The 18,307-nt window shown below is 34.8% G+C and overlaps 1 protein-coding gene across 2 annotated transcripts in view; it reads left to right on the top strand.

The window, feature by feature from the left end:
- The window catches only part of LRP12 (LDL receptor related protein 12), a 75,150-nt gene that overhangs the window by 29,049 nt on the left and 27,794 nt on the right, over positions 1 to 18,307 (top strand). Inside the window, exon 2 of one of the 2 annotated variants that reach the window (XM_025922705.2) lies at positions 7,619 to 7,675. The exons of the other annotated variant lie outside the window; for it this stretch is intronic. Within the exon in view, the coding sequence (XP_025778490.1) occupies positions 7,619 to 7,675 (57 nt within the window). The remainder of the gene's footprint in view (positions 1 to 7,618; positions 7,676 to 18,307) is intronic. 2 annotated transcript variants of the gene reach the window in all.

Genomic DNA, 18,307 nt, shown 5'->3' on the forward strand with positions numbered 1-18,307 from the left:
GAGCCCCATGTTAGCAGTAGAGTTTACTGTAAAGAAAAAAGATGGGATTGGGGCGCCTGGGTGGCGCAGTCGGTTAAGCGTCCGACTTCAGCCAGGTCACGATCTCGCGGTCCGGGAGTTCGAGCCCCGCGTCGGGCTCTGGGCTGATGGCTCAGAGCCTGGAGCCTGTTTCCGATTCTGTGTCTCCCTCTCTCTCTGCCCCTCCCCCGTTCATGCTCTGTCTCTCTCTGTCCCAAAAATAAACGTTGAAAAAAAAAAAAATTAAAAAAAAAAAAAAAAAAAAAAAAAGATGGGATTGAGTATAGTCAGAGAGCTTAACACCTAAAGATTCAGAAGTAATTAAAAAATATTAATATGCCTTCACAACATTGAAATCTGGAAAGAGAGATAGTCCAGAGAGGTTATTAAGATCTCAGAAATAATTTCTGGTTATTAAAATTCCAAACGCAAAAGGAATGAATGGTGAAGAAATCTAAAGAAGTTAAGTGGTTGCTCAATGGCTTCAGACTAATTAACATATTCCCAAGATAGAAAGGATATTTAACCAAGAATAGATTATAAATATTACTAATGTAGAGAAAATTCAAGATTGAGTTGAACAAAAAACCAAGAATGGCAAAATGATCTTTGAAACATTTGTAAAATAAAGAATAACACAAAGATATAGAGAACTATTGCTTGGATAGGTAGTTAATACTGGTAATGTTTATGTCCCTTCTATCAAAATGTGCTTTTCAAACTGAAAGGATAAGAGTAACCATTTTTGAAAAGCTTCTTGAAGGACAGAGGTGCAAAGATTATAGGAGTTGATTCAAGTATTATGAATAACTTCAAGAATCCTGACTTAGATACTAAAATAATTCCAAGAAAAGAGAGAAGAAAGGTCAGAAGACTGGAAGAGGAAATGCAATTTTGATTTTCCAAACCAGGGAGTGAGAAGCATTAGAATTCCATAAACCAACAACTACCAGTAGTATACCCTAGGGCAGATGATGAATAGAGAATAGAAGAAATAGGAGAATATAGAAGAACATGTAGGAGAGGAAATAAATCTATAAGTTATATGGATTTGGTATGAAGAAGGTTGGAGAAACTATTTCCTTTTCTGATTGATAATCACACTAGTAGAAATGTTGGAGGCAAATGTATGTTAACTTCTACAAGGGTCCAACAAATTGTCTTATAGCCTTTGCACAATCCAGAAAAATTTGATCTGGATACTAGAACAATGAACTTGGGTTGTCCTTCAATGTAGCAGGGTCCAGAAAATCTCTAGGCAGAAAGCTAGTGCTATAATAGAGCTCATCTTAATTTGTTTTCCTTTTCTCAGAGATCATAGTCTTATGTTGCCTGTTGTCCAGGTGTCTGAATTTTTTTCACATGTTTTTTCCACCTTTTTTTGGTTGTTATAGCAGATTTACTGATCCATTACCAATTGCTCTGTCATGAGGAGCAGGAGTTCTGTGTCTGAGTTTTTAAATATCTTTTTTTGTTGCTACTAAAAATGGGTCTCTATTTTCTGACTGGCTGTTGTTTGTATTTACAAAGGCTTTTGATCTCTCTATGCTTATTTTATATCCTGCTACTTTACTAATTTTTCATATTTAAATTATTTCTCTGTTGACTGCTTTGGGTTTTCCAAAAAGATACACAATTATATCATCTACAGATAGATGCAGTTTTACGTCCTTTTATGTTTGTAACTATTTTTCTTGTTTAATTGCATTAGCTAATAGTAATAACTATAGCGGGCACCCCTGTCTTCCATTTCCATTTTTGGCAGAGAAAGAAGTCTCTAGCGCTTCCCACTTGAATAAGAAGCTTGCCAATTTTATTTTGTTTTTGTACGTTTGTTTCTGTTTCACATGTTTTTTTTTTAAATCATTTTCTCAATAGATTGTCAACTCTTTGGGGCAGGGACTATGCCTCTTATGTACTGACCTACCATTCTTTTATTTGAACAGATATGGTCTAAGTATTTCTTATGCGTTATGTTCTGTGCTAGTCACTTGGCAAAACAAAACAAACCTAGCTATGTCCCATCACCATATCACACCACCTCCCCCCGAACCCTGCTGCCAAGATTAAGATATGATGGGAAATACAGAAATTACGCAGAAAACACAAGTGTGGGAAATTTTCAGAAAGTGACAGTATTAAAAACTATAGGAGCCTATAGCAGAATGACCTAACCTACTACAGGAACATCAGGTGATACGTCCCTAAAGAAATAATATTAAAGGAAAGTCTAAAGAGAAGAGACAGCTGACACTTTTCTAAGAGAAATCCAGTATTTCTGAACAGAAGAAAAAAGAGTGGATCACAAGAGATGAAGCTTTTGCAGTAGTTAGATAGAACTGGACTGTGGAGAGTTTAGTAAACCCTATTAGGATTTTGGATTTTTTCCTTTAATATGGTAGCAAAATAGGAATGATGTTTGCTTTTGTGTGTATACATATATGTATTTATGTTTGATAACTGCTCTCAGTGCACATAGAAAATGAAATTGTAGGATGCTGAGTAGTATATAAGTTACTTGTAAATGCTGCTTATTAAATTTTAAACCAGTGACTTTCCAGCATACAAACTGGAATTGCTGTGGCAGGCGGGTTTTAACTCTGAAAGCTAAGTACTATTTTTTTGTAAACAAGAAATACATTCATTCTGAATTCTTTTTAAAAAGTTAAGGAACACAAACTTCTTAGTGTCTGGATTTGAATTTTCAATTCATCCAATTACTAGCTTTTTGAAAGAATTACTAAATTGCTAGAAGCTTTGGTTTTCTCATCTCTAAAAGGAAGTATTGTTTTAAGGATGAGCTGAGGGAAGGCTTGTAAAGCACTTAGGATTTGGCTGGCACATATCTGTCAAATCTTAGCTCTATTTATTAGCTATTCTTTAAGAACTTCAGTTCTTAAATATAAGCACAAATAAACAGAAAATTACAAAGCAATAAGGATGCAGACCGTATATTTAGGCATTCTCTTAATGATGACATCCTGCTTATTCAGGTGAGGAAAACACATCTTAGGAGAAGTAGTTTATTTAAGGTTCATGACTAAATAAATAGTAGAGTTGGGGATGATTCCGGGGAGTCTGGTTCCACAGCTCCAACTCACCTCCTTATGTGGCCTCTTTTCTAAAGCAGGATCACTTTTGGAAGATTCTTTCTCTTTCATTTGACTGCAGTAAAAAACTACAAAACCATGTTTCGTTTTGGAAAGAAAAATAATAAATAGAGGAGATTGATAACTTTGGTATTTGGTTAGTGGGACTAAAAACAATCTAAGCCATAATACATTATTTCCTGATTTAGGTGATAATAACTTTTTCCTGCTTGAAAACTCTTTATTAGGAGTTCTAGTTAATTAGCTGATCCATTAATTAATTAGCTATTAATGTACAGTTATAGAAGTAATGATTTATCAGACCCTGTGTTTTTCTAGTACATGTTACCTCTAAAAGGGACTGCTGTGAGAACATCTAGCATGGCTGCATTTGAACACTGTGGTTATAGTGAGAAGATAGCATATGTACATTCTTCTATGTGTGGAGTTTTCTTCTCTTGGGGACTGATGAGGGGCATTAGGGAGAGTGCAGTTTGATTTGTGGGAGCTGTCTGCTTATAATATCGAAATAATTGTGTTACATAACTGTCATCTTTGTAAAAATACTTTTGTAGGATGGCAGTATATGTAAAGTAGCTCACTTACTTCTAGTGTTAATTATAAGAAAGGGGGGCGGTGAGGATCTCTTTTGCATGGCTGGTGGGAATGCAAACTGGTGCAGCCACTCTGGAAAACAGTGTGGAGGTTCCTCAAAAAATTAAAAATAGAACTTCCCTACGACCCAGCAATCGTATTACTAGGTATTTATTCAAGGGATACAGGTGTGCTGTTTCAAAGGGACACATGCACCCCAGTGTTTATAGCAGCGCTATCAACAATAGCCAAAGTATGGAAAGAGCCCAAATGTCCATCGATGGATGAATGGATAAAGTGTAGTCTGTGTGTGTACACACACACACACACACACACACACACACACACACACACACAATGGAGTATTACTTGGCAATCAAAAAGAATGAAATCTTGCCATTTGCAACCACGTGGATGAAACTAGAGGGTATTGTGCTAAGCGAAATTAGTTAGAAAGAGACAAATATCATGTGACTTCACTCATATGAGGGATTTAAGATACAAAACAATGAACATAATGGAAGGGAAGCAAAAAATATATAAAAACAGGGAGCGGGACAAAACATAAGAGACTCAAATATAAAGAACAAGCAGAGGGTTGCTGGAGGGGTTGTGGGAGGGGGGATGGGCTGAATAGGTAAAGGGCATTAGGAATCTACTCCCGAAATCATTGTTGCACTATATGCTAATTAACTTGGGTGTAAATTAAAAAGTTAAGTTAATTAGTGAATTAAAAAATTAAAAAAGAAAAAGAAAGGGGAGGAGCCACCTGGGTGGCTCAGTCAGTTGAACATCTGACTTTTGATTTTAGCTCAGGTCATGATCTCAGAGTCCTGGGACCAAGCCCCACATGGGGCTCCACACTCAGCGTGGAACCTGCTCAAGATTCTATTTCCCTCTGCCCCTCTCCCCTGCTTGCCCTCTCTGAAATAAAATATAAAATTAAATTAATTAAATTAAATTAAGTTATTTATGTTAACAGAAATAATCATTGATTTTTTTTAACTTCTAAATAGGATTTTTTTTTTTTTTTTAATTTTTTTTTTCAACGTTTATTTATTTGTGGGACAGAGAGACAGAGCATGAACGGGGGAGGGGCAGAGAGAGAGGGAGACACAGAATCGGAAACAGGCTCCAGGCTCTGAGCCATCAGCCCAGAGCCCGACGCGGGGCTCGAACTCACGGACCGCGAGATCGTGACCTGGCTGAAGTCGGACGCCCAACCGACTGCGCCACCCAGGCGCCCCTAGGATTTTTTTTAAGGTAGAGTAAATGTATGAGAAATTAGCAGTGTCATGTTTTATGTTTTCAGATATTGTTTATCAGTTTTAAAATCATTAATGTTTATGAAATTAAAATATTTTATAATATTTCAAAATATTTATCAGACTTCCATTTATTTACAAAGGTGGGAAATGAACTATAATCTCTTCACCTGTGTTTTTAGGAATACTCCTAAAATTTTTAAAGAAATCCACACCTGTTATAATAAATTCAGTCAATGCTGAAGGATAGAAACCGTGTCTTCCTCCTTAATTCCAGTCCCAGGGATTTTCTTCCACAATTTATATATACCCGTAGACTCTTTAACATATATATAAGTATATATACATATGTATATCATATGCTTATGTAAATATATACATTTAGCTCTGCATACATCATTTTTAGTTAAAATTAGATCATATTTCTAATCAGATCATATTTTAATCTTATTCTGAAACATGTAACTTAATGTGCATATCTTTCCAAGTTAGTACATATAGAATTCATTCAGTTTATTGAATATTTTATTATAAGGTTATATTAGTTTATTCATTTGCATACTGATAGAGATTTAAATCCTTTTTTTTCTATTTTAGAGAAGTTTACTAAGCATTTTGAGATAGGTATTATCTTCTCTATTTTAGAGATGAAATTAAGACACAAGGAGGTTAGGTAACTTGGCCTAAATTGCACAGCAAGTAAGTAGAGCTGGTGTTAGAATCCTGGCAATCCAGTTCAGAATCCAGTCTTAAATACTACATTATGTTACTCTTTTCTTTCTGCCTTAGTCTACCTACCGAATTGAGGGGGGAAAAAAGTCAATGTATGAAATATATTTAATATGAAAACTCTCCTGAGGATAATTTAATATGCTACTTTAAGGATATTGGAAACCTAGGGTCACAGATTACACAGTTATAATTTGTGGTTGTTTCTAATATACAAGTAGAAGGTTTGAACCAGTGCTACTCAAATGTTAATTTACATAAAAATCTCTGGGAGTGGGGAGCATCTTGTTAAAATGTACCTTCTGATTCAGTAATCTGGGGTGGGGCCTGAGCCTACATTTCTAGTAAGTTCCTGGTGACGCCCGTACTGCTGACCTGTTTGTGAGTAGCAAAACTTGAGGCAATTTATACAGACCTTTGGCAAATCGTATTGATTTTATTGATTCAGTTTTTACATCATTTTATTTATGGTACCTATTTTTATAAGTTATAAGTGTTAAATAGGTGGAGGTTTCTAGTTTCAATTCTATATAGCATTTAACATTGCTGAAAATAAATCGTGGTTTCTGTAGTATTAATGTACAATACTTAAATAACTATAATCAGATTTATTTATGTACTAAATACAGCTTACACACCTTTGTCTCCATTTCCATTGTATCATTTTTAATGGAGGGAAACATTTATTTTCATTTTGAAGGCTATCGCTGTAGTTGAGCTGAAAGGTTGTTTTCTGACTATTATTTTCTTCTTTGATAATAGCATATTTTACACAATTACAAAAGTGAATACTTGTTCAGTGCTATGCGCCACACAATGTATCAGGTGCTTAATTGGCATGATTTGACTTCATCATCATGACCTCCCTCATTTATTCATTCATCAGCTCTTCGAGCACCTGCTCTATTCCAGGAACTGTGCATGCGATGGTGAGCCAAATAAGCAGATTCTGCTCTCCCAGAGCCTAGTATATTGCAGGGTGCTATACAATAATCAGGCAATCACAGGAATGTGATGGTTGTGAAAGACAAGTTGTTAATTACCATGCTTGCTATTGTCTCTACTCTTTTCAACCGTCAGAGAGAATTCTACTTTAGCCCTCTAACCTTCTCCCACCTAGCTTCCTCCTCTACCCCACTGCAAGAATTCTTTCTCTTACAGCTGGATTCCTGAGCTGTTGTGATGCCAAATCGACCTAATGATTAGAGAGAGACTAAACTTTACAAGTAAAGATGAGCAGTAGGTACAAGAAAAAAAAAGAATACCTGAAGGGACACTGTTCACATTAATTGAAGGAGTAAATATCCTCAGCACTTTAAATGGGAGTTTGAGGTGACCCTCAGTAACTTATTTCAGTTATTTTAATGCTTCCATGTGCCCAACTTTGTGGTAAGAAGTGCAGGAAATCAGCAGATACCAAAATAGGGTGTAATTCTGTCCCTACTCTTAGAACCATTAGAATTGTTGATGAGAAGAGGTTGAAAGATTTAGAAGACAAGGCAAGAAAGACATTATTATTTTTTAAGTACCAACATGTATGACCATTAAGCAGTAAGTGCATTGTGGACTAATTGAGCATGCTCTTGGTGGGATGCTGTTTTGAAGAAGTATGTGATTCTCTTTTCTAATAGTAGTTCTGAGTTCTCTTTTGATAGAATTTTTTTCCTGATATTAATCAGATCTATAAATTTGATCTTCATGTATATAATACCACATTGTTGTGATTTCCAAAATGTTCTGTTATCCCTACTACGGTTATAATTTGGGGCTTCATTGTATTGTTTTGAAGATTATCATAAGAGATTTTAGTTCCTGAACACTACAAGTAGCTCTGTGTAGTTGTATTTCTTTTAAAGGTAGAATCCAAAAAAAACTTTATAAATTTTATCTTGGAAATTAGTTTATTATTGTGTTTAATTTTAGGAAATGGTGCTCTTGCAGAACATTCTGAAAATGTGCATATTTCAGGAGTGTCAACTGGTAAGTCATTTTTTTGTAATGTTTAAATTTCATGCATGACTTATATGGTAAATATTGAAAGCCACCTGGTATCTTACAAAGTGATATTTGGCTATAAAAATTATTACTGCTTTTTGCAGCATGTAATAAGGAATGAAGTAACTGGAACATGGAGAAATTCTCATAAGATAAAGTTGATACTTGCATGCCCCTGGATTGATTATACTCTTCCATACAGACGGCATAATTATTTTTTCTTATAAACATTAAACCAAAAAAAGTTAGCTCGACTTGCATTAGTATTTTCTTTCCATACAAAGTTACATGAAATGAAATTTATTAAAATGTAATTTTGAGTCTGTTTCTAGTATTAGAGCCTTAGAAAAGCATTTTTCTTTATTTTTTTATTTGAGTTACTACTATGCATAAAATTGTTGTTCTTAAGTGCACAATTTATGTTCTTAAAAAGCAACCCAACAACATATTTGTATCTGTGAAATTCAGAAACTTGTTGAAGCAAATGCACTTTTTCCCATTCATCTAAGCTTTTATAACTTAATAATTACATAAAGGTCTATTACTATTATAGTTTTCGTTCTTAACATGATTTCCACAGCCTTGTTTTCTTTTTTGCTGTGTCAACTGTAATTACTTAGGAGAGCAAATCTTTTATTGTTGCATTTAGTGAAATAGAATTTCTTACCATTGTATTAATTATATTATTATTTCCTTTTAGTCTTGATAAGTTTTATGTGGTTAAAAAAATTATACTTTGTGTATTTATCAATCTACTGATTGATTTCCTCATGTCATCTTGTCCTTTGGTTATTTTTTCCTCGATGAAGTAAAACAGACAGTTTTCTCTTTGGTTTTATGTCTGATTTTGTATTCGAAAACTTAGTAGACTTAGGAGCTCTAAGAGTTAGTTTGCAGAGCCAAATGCATTGACAAGTGTGGTTTTCTGAAAAATGGAAGTGAGTGCCTTAGTTTGTTTCACTGTTCTCTTGTCTTTGAGTTCTGTATGATTTTCTACACATCAAGCAAAAATAAACTTATTTAAAAAATGACTTTGATTTTGTCCCTTTTTCTATTTTGAATAGCTAATGAGAATTACGATTATTTTTCCAAAACATTGAGAACCATGTTAATCTGCCCGGGCTACCATAACAAAATACACAGACTGAATGGCCTATGTAACAGATATATTTATTTTTGCATAATTCCAGATGTTATAAGTTTAAGACCAAGGAGCTAGCAGGGTTAGTTTTTGGTGAGATCTCTCTTCCTAGCTTACAAATTGCCACCTTCTTGCTGTGTCCTCTCATGGCATTTCATCTGTGTTCAGGGAGGTCCCTAGTGTCTCTTCCTTTTCTTATAAGGACCCTAAGTCCTATAGGATTACATCCCACCCTTATGGCCTCATTTAACTTCATTTTACCTCCTTAAAGACTCTATTTCCAAATACAGACAAATTGTGCTTAAACAAATGAGTTTGACGGGGGACCCAATGCAGTCCATAACAAGGACTTCAAAGAATTTTTTTTTATGTAGGTTCTAGCTACTGATATTTATTGTATTTGAAATTAAAACTGAGAAATTATTTTAAAATGCATTAATTTATTTTCAAGTAATAGTAATGAATCTATTGCATGTTTACATTAATAAAATAATTCTATAAAAAATGAATTTTCGGGGCGCCTGGGTGGCGCAGTCGGTTAAGCGTCCGACTTCAGCCAGGTCACGATCTCGCGTTCCGTGAGTTCGAGCCCCGCGTCGGGCTCTGGGCTGATGGCTCAGAGCCTGGAGCCTGTTTCCGATTCTGTGTCTCCCTCTCTCTCTGCCCCTCGCCCATTCATGCTCTGTCTCTCTCTGTCCCAAAAATAAATAAACGTTGAAAAAAAAATTAAAAAAAAAAATGAATTTTCAAGACAAACATCAGTAAGAATTTATAATTTTGCAGTCTTTAAAGAATAGCTTAAGGGAATATAGCTGGATTTTTAGATGTGTAGAAAAAGATCTGTAGAAAAGACTGCCTTCAGTCTTTTAGTATGTTATTTTGTTTGACATATATGAAGACAGTCCAGTCTCACACTGATGTGTAATTGGTAAAAGGAGGAGTGTTTTTAACAGCCTTGTCAGATAATTTTGAATATTCTTCTTTGCTATTATACCAAAATTCAACAATTTGTAGTTCAAAGGTAGTTTCAAGTGGAATCTGAAACCATTGTAGTGAACTTTTTATTCTCTGTTACAGAAAAACCCAGTTGTCCTTTCTTGCCCTTGGGATGGGATTTTCTTTTACCATGCATTATTTTGTAATATGCAGTAGTAATTTACAAAATAATTGTTTTCTGAGTTTTGCAGATTCATATGGAGTATGAGAGCTATGGAAATTTCGACAGATTTAGTATTAGGCTCAGAATTTTGCTTCATTTCATCAAGATTAGATTCTACTTCATAATTTTTATGTTTGCTTGAAATTAGACTACGAAGCCACTAAGCTTTGATGTTTGTTGGACATCAAAATTACCCTTAAATAGATTCCTATTTGAAAAAAAAAATCAGCTTAAAAATTCAGCACTTAGAATATGTAGTTTTGCATATATTAATTTTGTTTATTTTCTTTTTATCTTGTTTATTTTCCACTTCTGTATTTCAGACATATATTTAGAAATGTGTATTCGTTTGCTGGGGCTGTCATAACTAAGTACCATAGGTGACTTCATAGGTTTATTTTCTCACAAATCTGGAGGCTAAAATCTGAGATCAGTGTGTTGATAGAGTTGGTTTCTTCTGAGGCCTCTCTCTTTGGCTTGCAGGTGTCCATCTTCTCCATGGATCTTCACATGGTCTTTCCTCTGTGTATCTGTGTGCTAATCTCTTCTTATAAAGGCACCAGTCATAGTGGGGCCTGGGTGGCTCAGTCAGTTGAGCATCTGACTTCGGCTCAGGTCATGGTCTCACACTCTGTGAGTTCAAGCCCCGCATCAGGCTCTGTGCTGACAGCTCAGACCCTGGAGCCTGTTTCAGATTCTGTGTCTCCCTTTCTCTCTGACCCTCCCCTGTTCATGCTCTGTCTCTCTCAGTCTCAAAAATAAATAAATGTTAAAAAAATTTTTTTAAATAAATAAATAAATAAAGGCACCAGTCATATTGGACCAGTCATGAGAGCCCACCCATATGACCTCATTTTAATTTAATTACCTCTTTAAAGATTCTGTCTCCAAACCCAGTCACATTCTGAGGTACCAGAGGTTAGGACTTTAACATAGGAGTCTGGGGAGGGTGGCACAATTCAGCCGATAGCAAAATGTGTATTTTAATGAAATGTTTATGCATCAAATTTATACATCAATAAAATGCTTAATTTCAGAGGTCAGTGAAACCTTATTAATGGTTTATTGTTTTTCCTGAAGGCTGTTCTTATAAAATCTTTCTTCTATGTAAAAAGAATAATATGAAATCTATTCCAGTTATCCCATTAAAAAAATAAATGGATGCTGTCTCAAAAGGTGCCCTCAGATACAGATTCATTGTGGTTTTGCTTTGGCCAGTGTGCAGCTATAGAAGATGTAATACTTGGTATTACATTTCTGAATTCTGTGCGTCTCTAGGTGAAATGAGAGCTCCTTCAGCACTGGTCTAAATGGAGAACTAGCTTTCGGAAGAATCTCTAAATGTAGGACTCGCTTCCTCTTGAGACCAGCAAGCAGCAGAAGCGGCTTCTGCTTCATCCCTGCTCTCATATTACCTCTGCTACTCTCTTTGATGGTGCTCCGTGCTCTTGTCCAGTCTAGTTCTGTGCTTTTTGGAAATTGTACTGACAGTTTTAGAAATAATTTTAATTTGCCTACAGTTAGTGTTTCCACGTAGTTAATTGTCCAAATCAGAACACTTTCAAAGTGAAAAGTAACACTATTTTTATTATTCTAGTACTACAGACAAAACCAGGACTGTCCCAGACTGTGCAGTATATAAGGTCACTCTATGTGTGGGGCGCCTGGGTGGCTCAGTCTGTTAAGCATCCTACTCTTGATTTCGGCTCAGGTTATGATCTCATGGTTAGTGAGATCAAGCCCCATGTTGGGCTCTGGGCTGACAGTGTGGAGCCTGCTTGGGATTCTCTCTCCCTCTCTCTCTGCCCCTTCTTTCCCCCGCTTGCTCTCTCTTTCTCTCTCAAAATAAATAAACAGCTTTTTTAAAAGTCACCCTATGTGTAATGAATTAAGTTTCATTTAACATGTATTAAAGCTCCTGTGGACCTTGTGCCAAGAAGGGTGAGAATAAGAAATGAGTAAAACATTCTTATCTCAAGGAACTTATTTTAATGAAGGAAGTAGATATGTGCAAAATGCACCTGTAATGTTGTATTAATGTAGTATCCTATAGTGAATAATAAGCATATTAATTGAGAAAATGAGTTTATGAAAGACCTATTTACAATATGTAGTGAGTAGTAAATGACAGTATTTTTCATATTTCATTATGAATAGCACTAAGTACTTTATTTTATCTTATTAATATGAATTTTGAGAATTCATATGAATTATAGGAATGATTTAACTTCTGATTGACAGTGTATTTTTGGTTCTTAGGCTTCAGGATAATTTGTTTCTATTTCCAATAATTCTATTCATTTTTGTCTTCCTCCTCCTCAAATCTTTGCCCAGAGAGAGAAGTCTTTGTCCTTTTGCTGGTTCTTATAAGTATTGGCATAAGAAAACATAAATTATCAAAAAGTATATATCAGATGATTTTAAAATGGGGAAGCATTACTGGATAAAATTTTATTTTCTATACATGTTTTATTTAGAACTTTTCATGGTCCAGAATTTTAAATCTGCTTTCATATATACAATAGAGGAAGGAGAAAGGCAAATGGTATTTTTGTAAATCTAATAATATGTGAAAATCATGAAATTATATCATATGAACTGTCAAATAATTTAATTGTATATGTTGATAGAGTAGAAATACTATTTCAGTGTTCTTTTTAAAAAATGTGTAAATCAAATGTCTCCTGTTCTCCTTTAAATGTCTAAATCTTTAAAACAGCTAACTTAACTGCTCATTTGCATAGAATGAGACATTTCTTAGGTGAGATTGACTAATAACAAGATCTTTACGTAAGTTAAACCAGTCTATTTGACTTTTTAAATTTACCTACTTTAAACTTTATGATCTGTGATATTTATTTCAATCAGAATAATTCTACAAATAATTTGGTTATGCCCTCCCTATTCTTAATTACTTCCAAATCAAGGTTTTTACTTGTTTTCATAAATTTTACTTACTCATTATGCAAGGTTCATCAAACATTTAGAAAAACATGGAAAAAGAGCAAGAAGATTAAAAAAGTCACGCATTAACTCTGCTTATTAGTATAATTAATAATAGTATTTTATTTCATCTGTCCTTTTTCTGTACATATATTAAAAATAATTGTATATGCATTTGAATTATAACTAATTTTGTCTCTTGCCCTTTCTGTTGAACATTTTATAGAATACATTTTTTCATAACCATTATTTTAATACCTGTATAAAATTCCCTTCAGTGGCTATGTTGTAATGTTCTTAAACATATCGGTGGATTGTTTCCAGTGGTTTTTTCTAGTCTGGGTCATGGTGCAAGCCTTTTCTTTTTTCTAAGACTTTTTTTAGCATAGATTTCTAGAAGCGGGATTAGTGTATTAAAGGTCATAAATAATTTAATTTAGAAACTTTTTGACAGATTTCTTTCAAAAAGGACAATACCAGTTTACACAGCTGTCTGCAGTGTATGAGAACACTTGTCTTGGGTGTGATCATGTTTTTCTCTTTAAACTTTTTTCTTATCGTATTTCTTTTAAAGTCCCAACCTTTTGTTTTCCCCAGACTGTTCAGAAATGTAATTGTTTACTTCTCTTTTTGATTCATGGCTGAGAGTTGTGGCATTGCATAGAATGAGAGAATGAGATTGGCTTTCTTTTATAGTTAGGCAAAACTACCCTGAATTTTAAAGAAGATATTCTGGTTGCTAATAGGAACAGATGTTGGATCTTGCTGCTTTCTCAAATAGAACGTTTTTACATATGAGGATTAACACATTATTCCCAAGTCACTAGTGATACAGCTTCTAAATGCCTACCTTGTAACACCGGTAGCTGAGGTTAGCTTTGTCTTGAGTCTACTTTACATTTAACTTGGATTTTTTTTTTGTCTTGCATTTCTGGGAGCTGAGAAAGAAAATATCTACTTAGGAAATTTCTTTTTTAAGCCTTGTTCATGTTAACTGAATTACCAGAGTATATAAAATAGACTTCAAATATTTTTTTTAACATTTTTAGAAAATTTTTATTTATTTTTTTAATTTATATCCAAGTTAGCATATAGTGCAACAGTGATTTCAGGAGTAGATTCCTTAATGCCCTTTACCCATTTAGCCCATCCCCCCTCCCACAACCCCTCCAGTAAGCCTCTGTTTGTTCTCTATATTTAAGAGTCTCTTGGGGCGCCTGGGTGGCTCAGTCGGTTGAGCTTCCGACTTCAGCTCAGGTCACGATCTCGCGGTCCGCGAGTTCGAGCCCCGTGTCGGGCTCTGGGCTGATGGCTCAGAGCCTGGAGCCTGCTTCCGATTCTGTGTCTCCCTCTCTCTCTGCCCCTCCCCCATTCATGCTGTGTCTCTCTCTGTCTCAAAAATAAATAAACGTTGAAAAAAAAAAAAAAGAGTCTCTTAGTTTTTGTCCCCCTCCCTGTTTTTATATTATTTTTGCTTCCCTTCCCTTATCCTTATGTTCATCTGTTTTGTATCTTTAAGTCCTCATATAAGTGAAAGACTTCAAATAGTTTTTAAGTATTGTCCTCCCTTTATTTCGTCAGAATTTTTATTCTATTAAAGTCATTACCTTTGTGTTTGTATATTTGCATTTTATAGTTTCTATTATGGTATTCAGAGGCCTAGCATACTGCTGATTCTATAACCCTTTGAAAACAAATAATTAGTTGTGGCCTTTTTAATTAGGATATATTATTTTCTAAATTGCAGTTATTTTGCCTACAAATTAATTAGTAATATTTTGCATTAGTGTTAGAGCACTGTTGTAAAGTGACTTTTGTTTTTAGCTACCATTTTGGGCTTAAATACTGTAATGCAGTATTTTGAAGTTTCCCTGGAAGAACATCCTGTCTGATAACACTTTTATTCTAGAATTTTCAGATCTTCCGAAAGGAAATAAAGCCTAAACTCTAATTATTTGAGTTATAATTATTTTTTTAAATATAGAGAAGTTGCATGAATAAAGCAGCAGGTGTAAGTGGTCTTTGTACCTTTCATTTGTGATTTTAATATTATTTTCAATTATTCAAGCAAATACTGGACTTCCTCCTAAACTTACTAAAAAGAATTTCACCAGTTCTTTTGACCAGTATTATATGGTGTGTCTTTTATCCATGTTTCAAATGGAGAAAAGAAATAAAGTTTATTATATTTTAGGTGATACTGAACCCATTAGGGTTTTTAGGATTTCAGAATATAAAAAAAATAGAACTTAATGTGAACCCAGGAAACCATCTTTCAAATGAATAAAGTGAGTAGAGAATACAAGACAGAGTTCATTTTTTAAAAAATAATGGACATGTTTTAAGATACTGTTAATTTTTAAAAGTATTGCCTGCCTTCAGAGAATTTATTCATGAAATGCTTGAGCTTCTGGAGTAGAGCATTCCTTGAAACTTTTAGAAAAGAAAGTAATGATAGTAATATAACTATGTATTCTACTTTTATATGTAGCATTACATAGTATATAATTAAATATTATTTATGATGTTTTATTATATAATAATATTTTATGTGAAGCCTGTTTCTGTATTATGTAATAATATTTCATGTATTATCATGTCTTTATTGAACAATTGCATATTTATAGCAGATTATTACATAGAGTAATTTTATATTATATTATCATAAGAAACAGTGTTAAAACAGTAAGCGTGAGCACCAGGACCATAGATAGAACAGGTGGTAATGTGACAGAAGTGTGTGACACTTAGACCATGGAAGTGAAACTCAACCACTTGAGTGAGCGAGCCAGATCCTGTGAAGATGTAACACATTGCGTTCAAAGGTTTGATGTTTTCTCTACTACTCTGTAACTTTGAGAATAATTCTTTTCCTACTTGGAGAATAACTCTTCAAAGTGAGATAGCATGTGACTTGTTTGTGATTTTGCTGAGGCATGAATTTGAATTAGAGGCACTGTGCAGCGAGCGGTTGTGCAAGAGCCAGTCACTTGGTGGATGAGCAGAACGGACTTGGGATTCCAGTTGACTAATAGCTCCGTAAAAGGGGTGGTGCGATCTTAAACTGCAGTACTGGAAATACAGCATCCAGAACAAAGTAGGTGGTAGTTCTTCTTTCCTCCTCTCTTAAACACACTCCGGGTAGTATATTTATTGCTGGGTGTCACTCTTGACAAGACACTAAGACACTCCTGGAAAAAGATGTGAGCATATAAAAAGCCCTGTCAGAGTTGAGAGAGGTGGCTTAGAACATCACGAGCATCAAGGCCAATATGTGTTTGCTCAGGTGCTGATTTCTGCTCTGCTTCTTCTATTTTTCCAGCAAGAATCACAGTAAACTTCAAAATTAATGTTATTTCCCATTCAGGAAATAGAAGTAGCTTGCTTAGCATTTGACTCTTCTGTAGTACTTAAAATTGGGAAATGGAGGTACCATATCAGTAGTTTTTATGCCCATAGAGGAGAAAATTGCCCTTTTATGCCCTTAAAAAAAGGTATAAAAGTTTGAGTCTTCTCCATTTACCTTATCTTACACTTTGCTAGCAAAATTCAGAATTACTCTTACTACTTAGAAATTTTAGGATAAAGCTACTTGGATAGTTCTATTAAGGGTACTCTCCTTATCTTATTCATATTGTGCTATGACCCTTTTGGAACTGGAAAAACTGTATGGTTTTTTTTTTTTTTCCTATTTTTCCTCCTTTTTCCATATTTTGTGCCTCTTGACTTTTTAAAAATATATGTGTGTGTGTGTGTGTGTGTGTGTGTGTGTGTGTGTGTGTGTGTATTTTTTTTTTTACTGCGATGTTCCCTTGATCATTGTTTGTTCTGGACAACCTGCCTTGATTAGAGCTGAAGACCACATGAAATATTTTGGTCCTCAAAAAACATATTTAAACTAACATGAATAAATATATTGCTGCATTCATTCTTACGTATCTACGTTAATGAAAAGGAATATTCATTTAATTATAAGGATTCTACTATAATATTCTACTCATAGTAGAAATATTCTACTATAATATTCTACTTGTAGTAGAAATGTGTGATTTCTGGTAATAGGTTTGAAAATAATGAGAGTCCTGAGTGTAAGCGATAGATTGATACAAACTTTTCTGCCTGTACTGATTCTTACCTTTCAAATGACAGTTAAATCCCTCCCATCTTAAGCTAGTAAATATTGCTGTTAGGGTGCTAGTAATTGTTTCCATAAAAAAAGAGAAGTTTAGTTTTCTGACTTTCTGAAAACATTGGAATGAAGCGTGAAGTAATTCTAAGGGAATTCTACCCATGTCCAATCTCTTTCTCCTTCCAGTTCTGTCCATCCTCAGTGTGTTGACTGTCCTGACATTTGTGTTATGTGAGAGCTCAGCTCAGATACCAGGTATTCAAGGAATCTGGGCAACAAAAGGTCAAAGAAATCAAAACACTGGGATGGGCAACACACCCAGTCAAGTTGTAAGAAGAGAACTTTCAAACTAAAGTCATTTCTTCCTGACCATGGGATCCTAACCATCGTCTTCTGGGGAGGTTGCAAGGGCTTAGCTGTGTCACATGGGACTGTCTGAAGAGGGACCCTCTTGTACTTCATTCATCTGCAGATGCTGACGCTTGCCTGATACTGGGCTCAGTGGCCCATAGACTTCCTACTCAACATGCTTGCTTCCCAAACTCTGACTGCCCAACATTAAGAATATTACCACCTTCCATTAGTCCCCCAGCCTTCCTTGCTTTTCCCCTTCTCTGCTCCTCTTTCCTTTGAAATGTCTCCTTCAGCCTTCATCACATCCCCTTACTGCTGTTTTATCCCATGCCCTAAACATCTTACCTATAATTAACCCCTACATGTATATTTTTCTTATTATAAAAGGTAGCTCCTAGAATAGAGTTTATAAAGTCTTAATTCCAAAGAGACTTAGAAGCAGATTAGTCCTTCCTGCAGTTACTACATAGATTTGTACTAAATAGGAATCCGTCTTTAGGTGCTTTAAAACCTTTTCTGTCTGTGCTAATACAGGACCAAAGTTCTTTTTTCCAAAATAGACTACTTTTATCTTTACTGAAATTCTGTTGAGGCAGCTCCCTCCACCTCCTTGATAATTATTCCAAGTGTCATAGGGAGCTCTAGGGCAGGTGTGTGTCTTAGTGGTTAAGAGTGTGTCCCTCGAAGCCTGTTGCCTAGGTTCAAACCCCAGTTGTGACACTTACTAGCTTTTTTGTGATCTTGGGAAAATTAATTTCTCTCTGCCCCCATTGTGTTCTTTTCTGTTAAATAGGGATAATAATACTAAGAGTTAAAGAATACTAGGAATTAAATACTAAGAATTAAAAGAAAGTACCCGACAGGCAGTAACATTATCATTAGTCATGTGAT

Source organism: Puma concolor, chromosome F2 (genome assembly GCF_028749965.1).
Source record: "Puma concolor isolate L17-30 chromosome F2, mPumCon1.1.hap2, whole genome shotgun sequence".
NCBI lineage: Eukaryota > Metazoa > Chordata > Mammalia > Carnivora > Felidae > Puma > Puma concolor.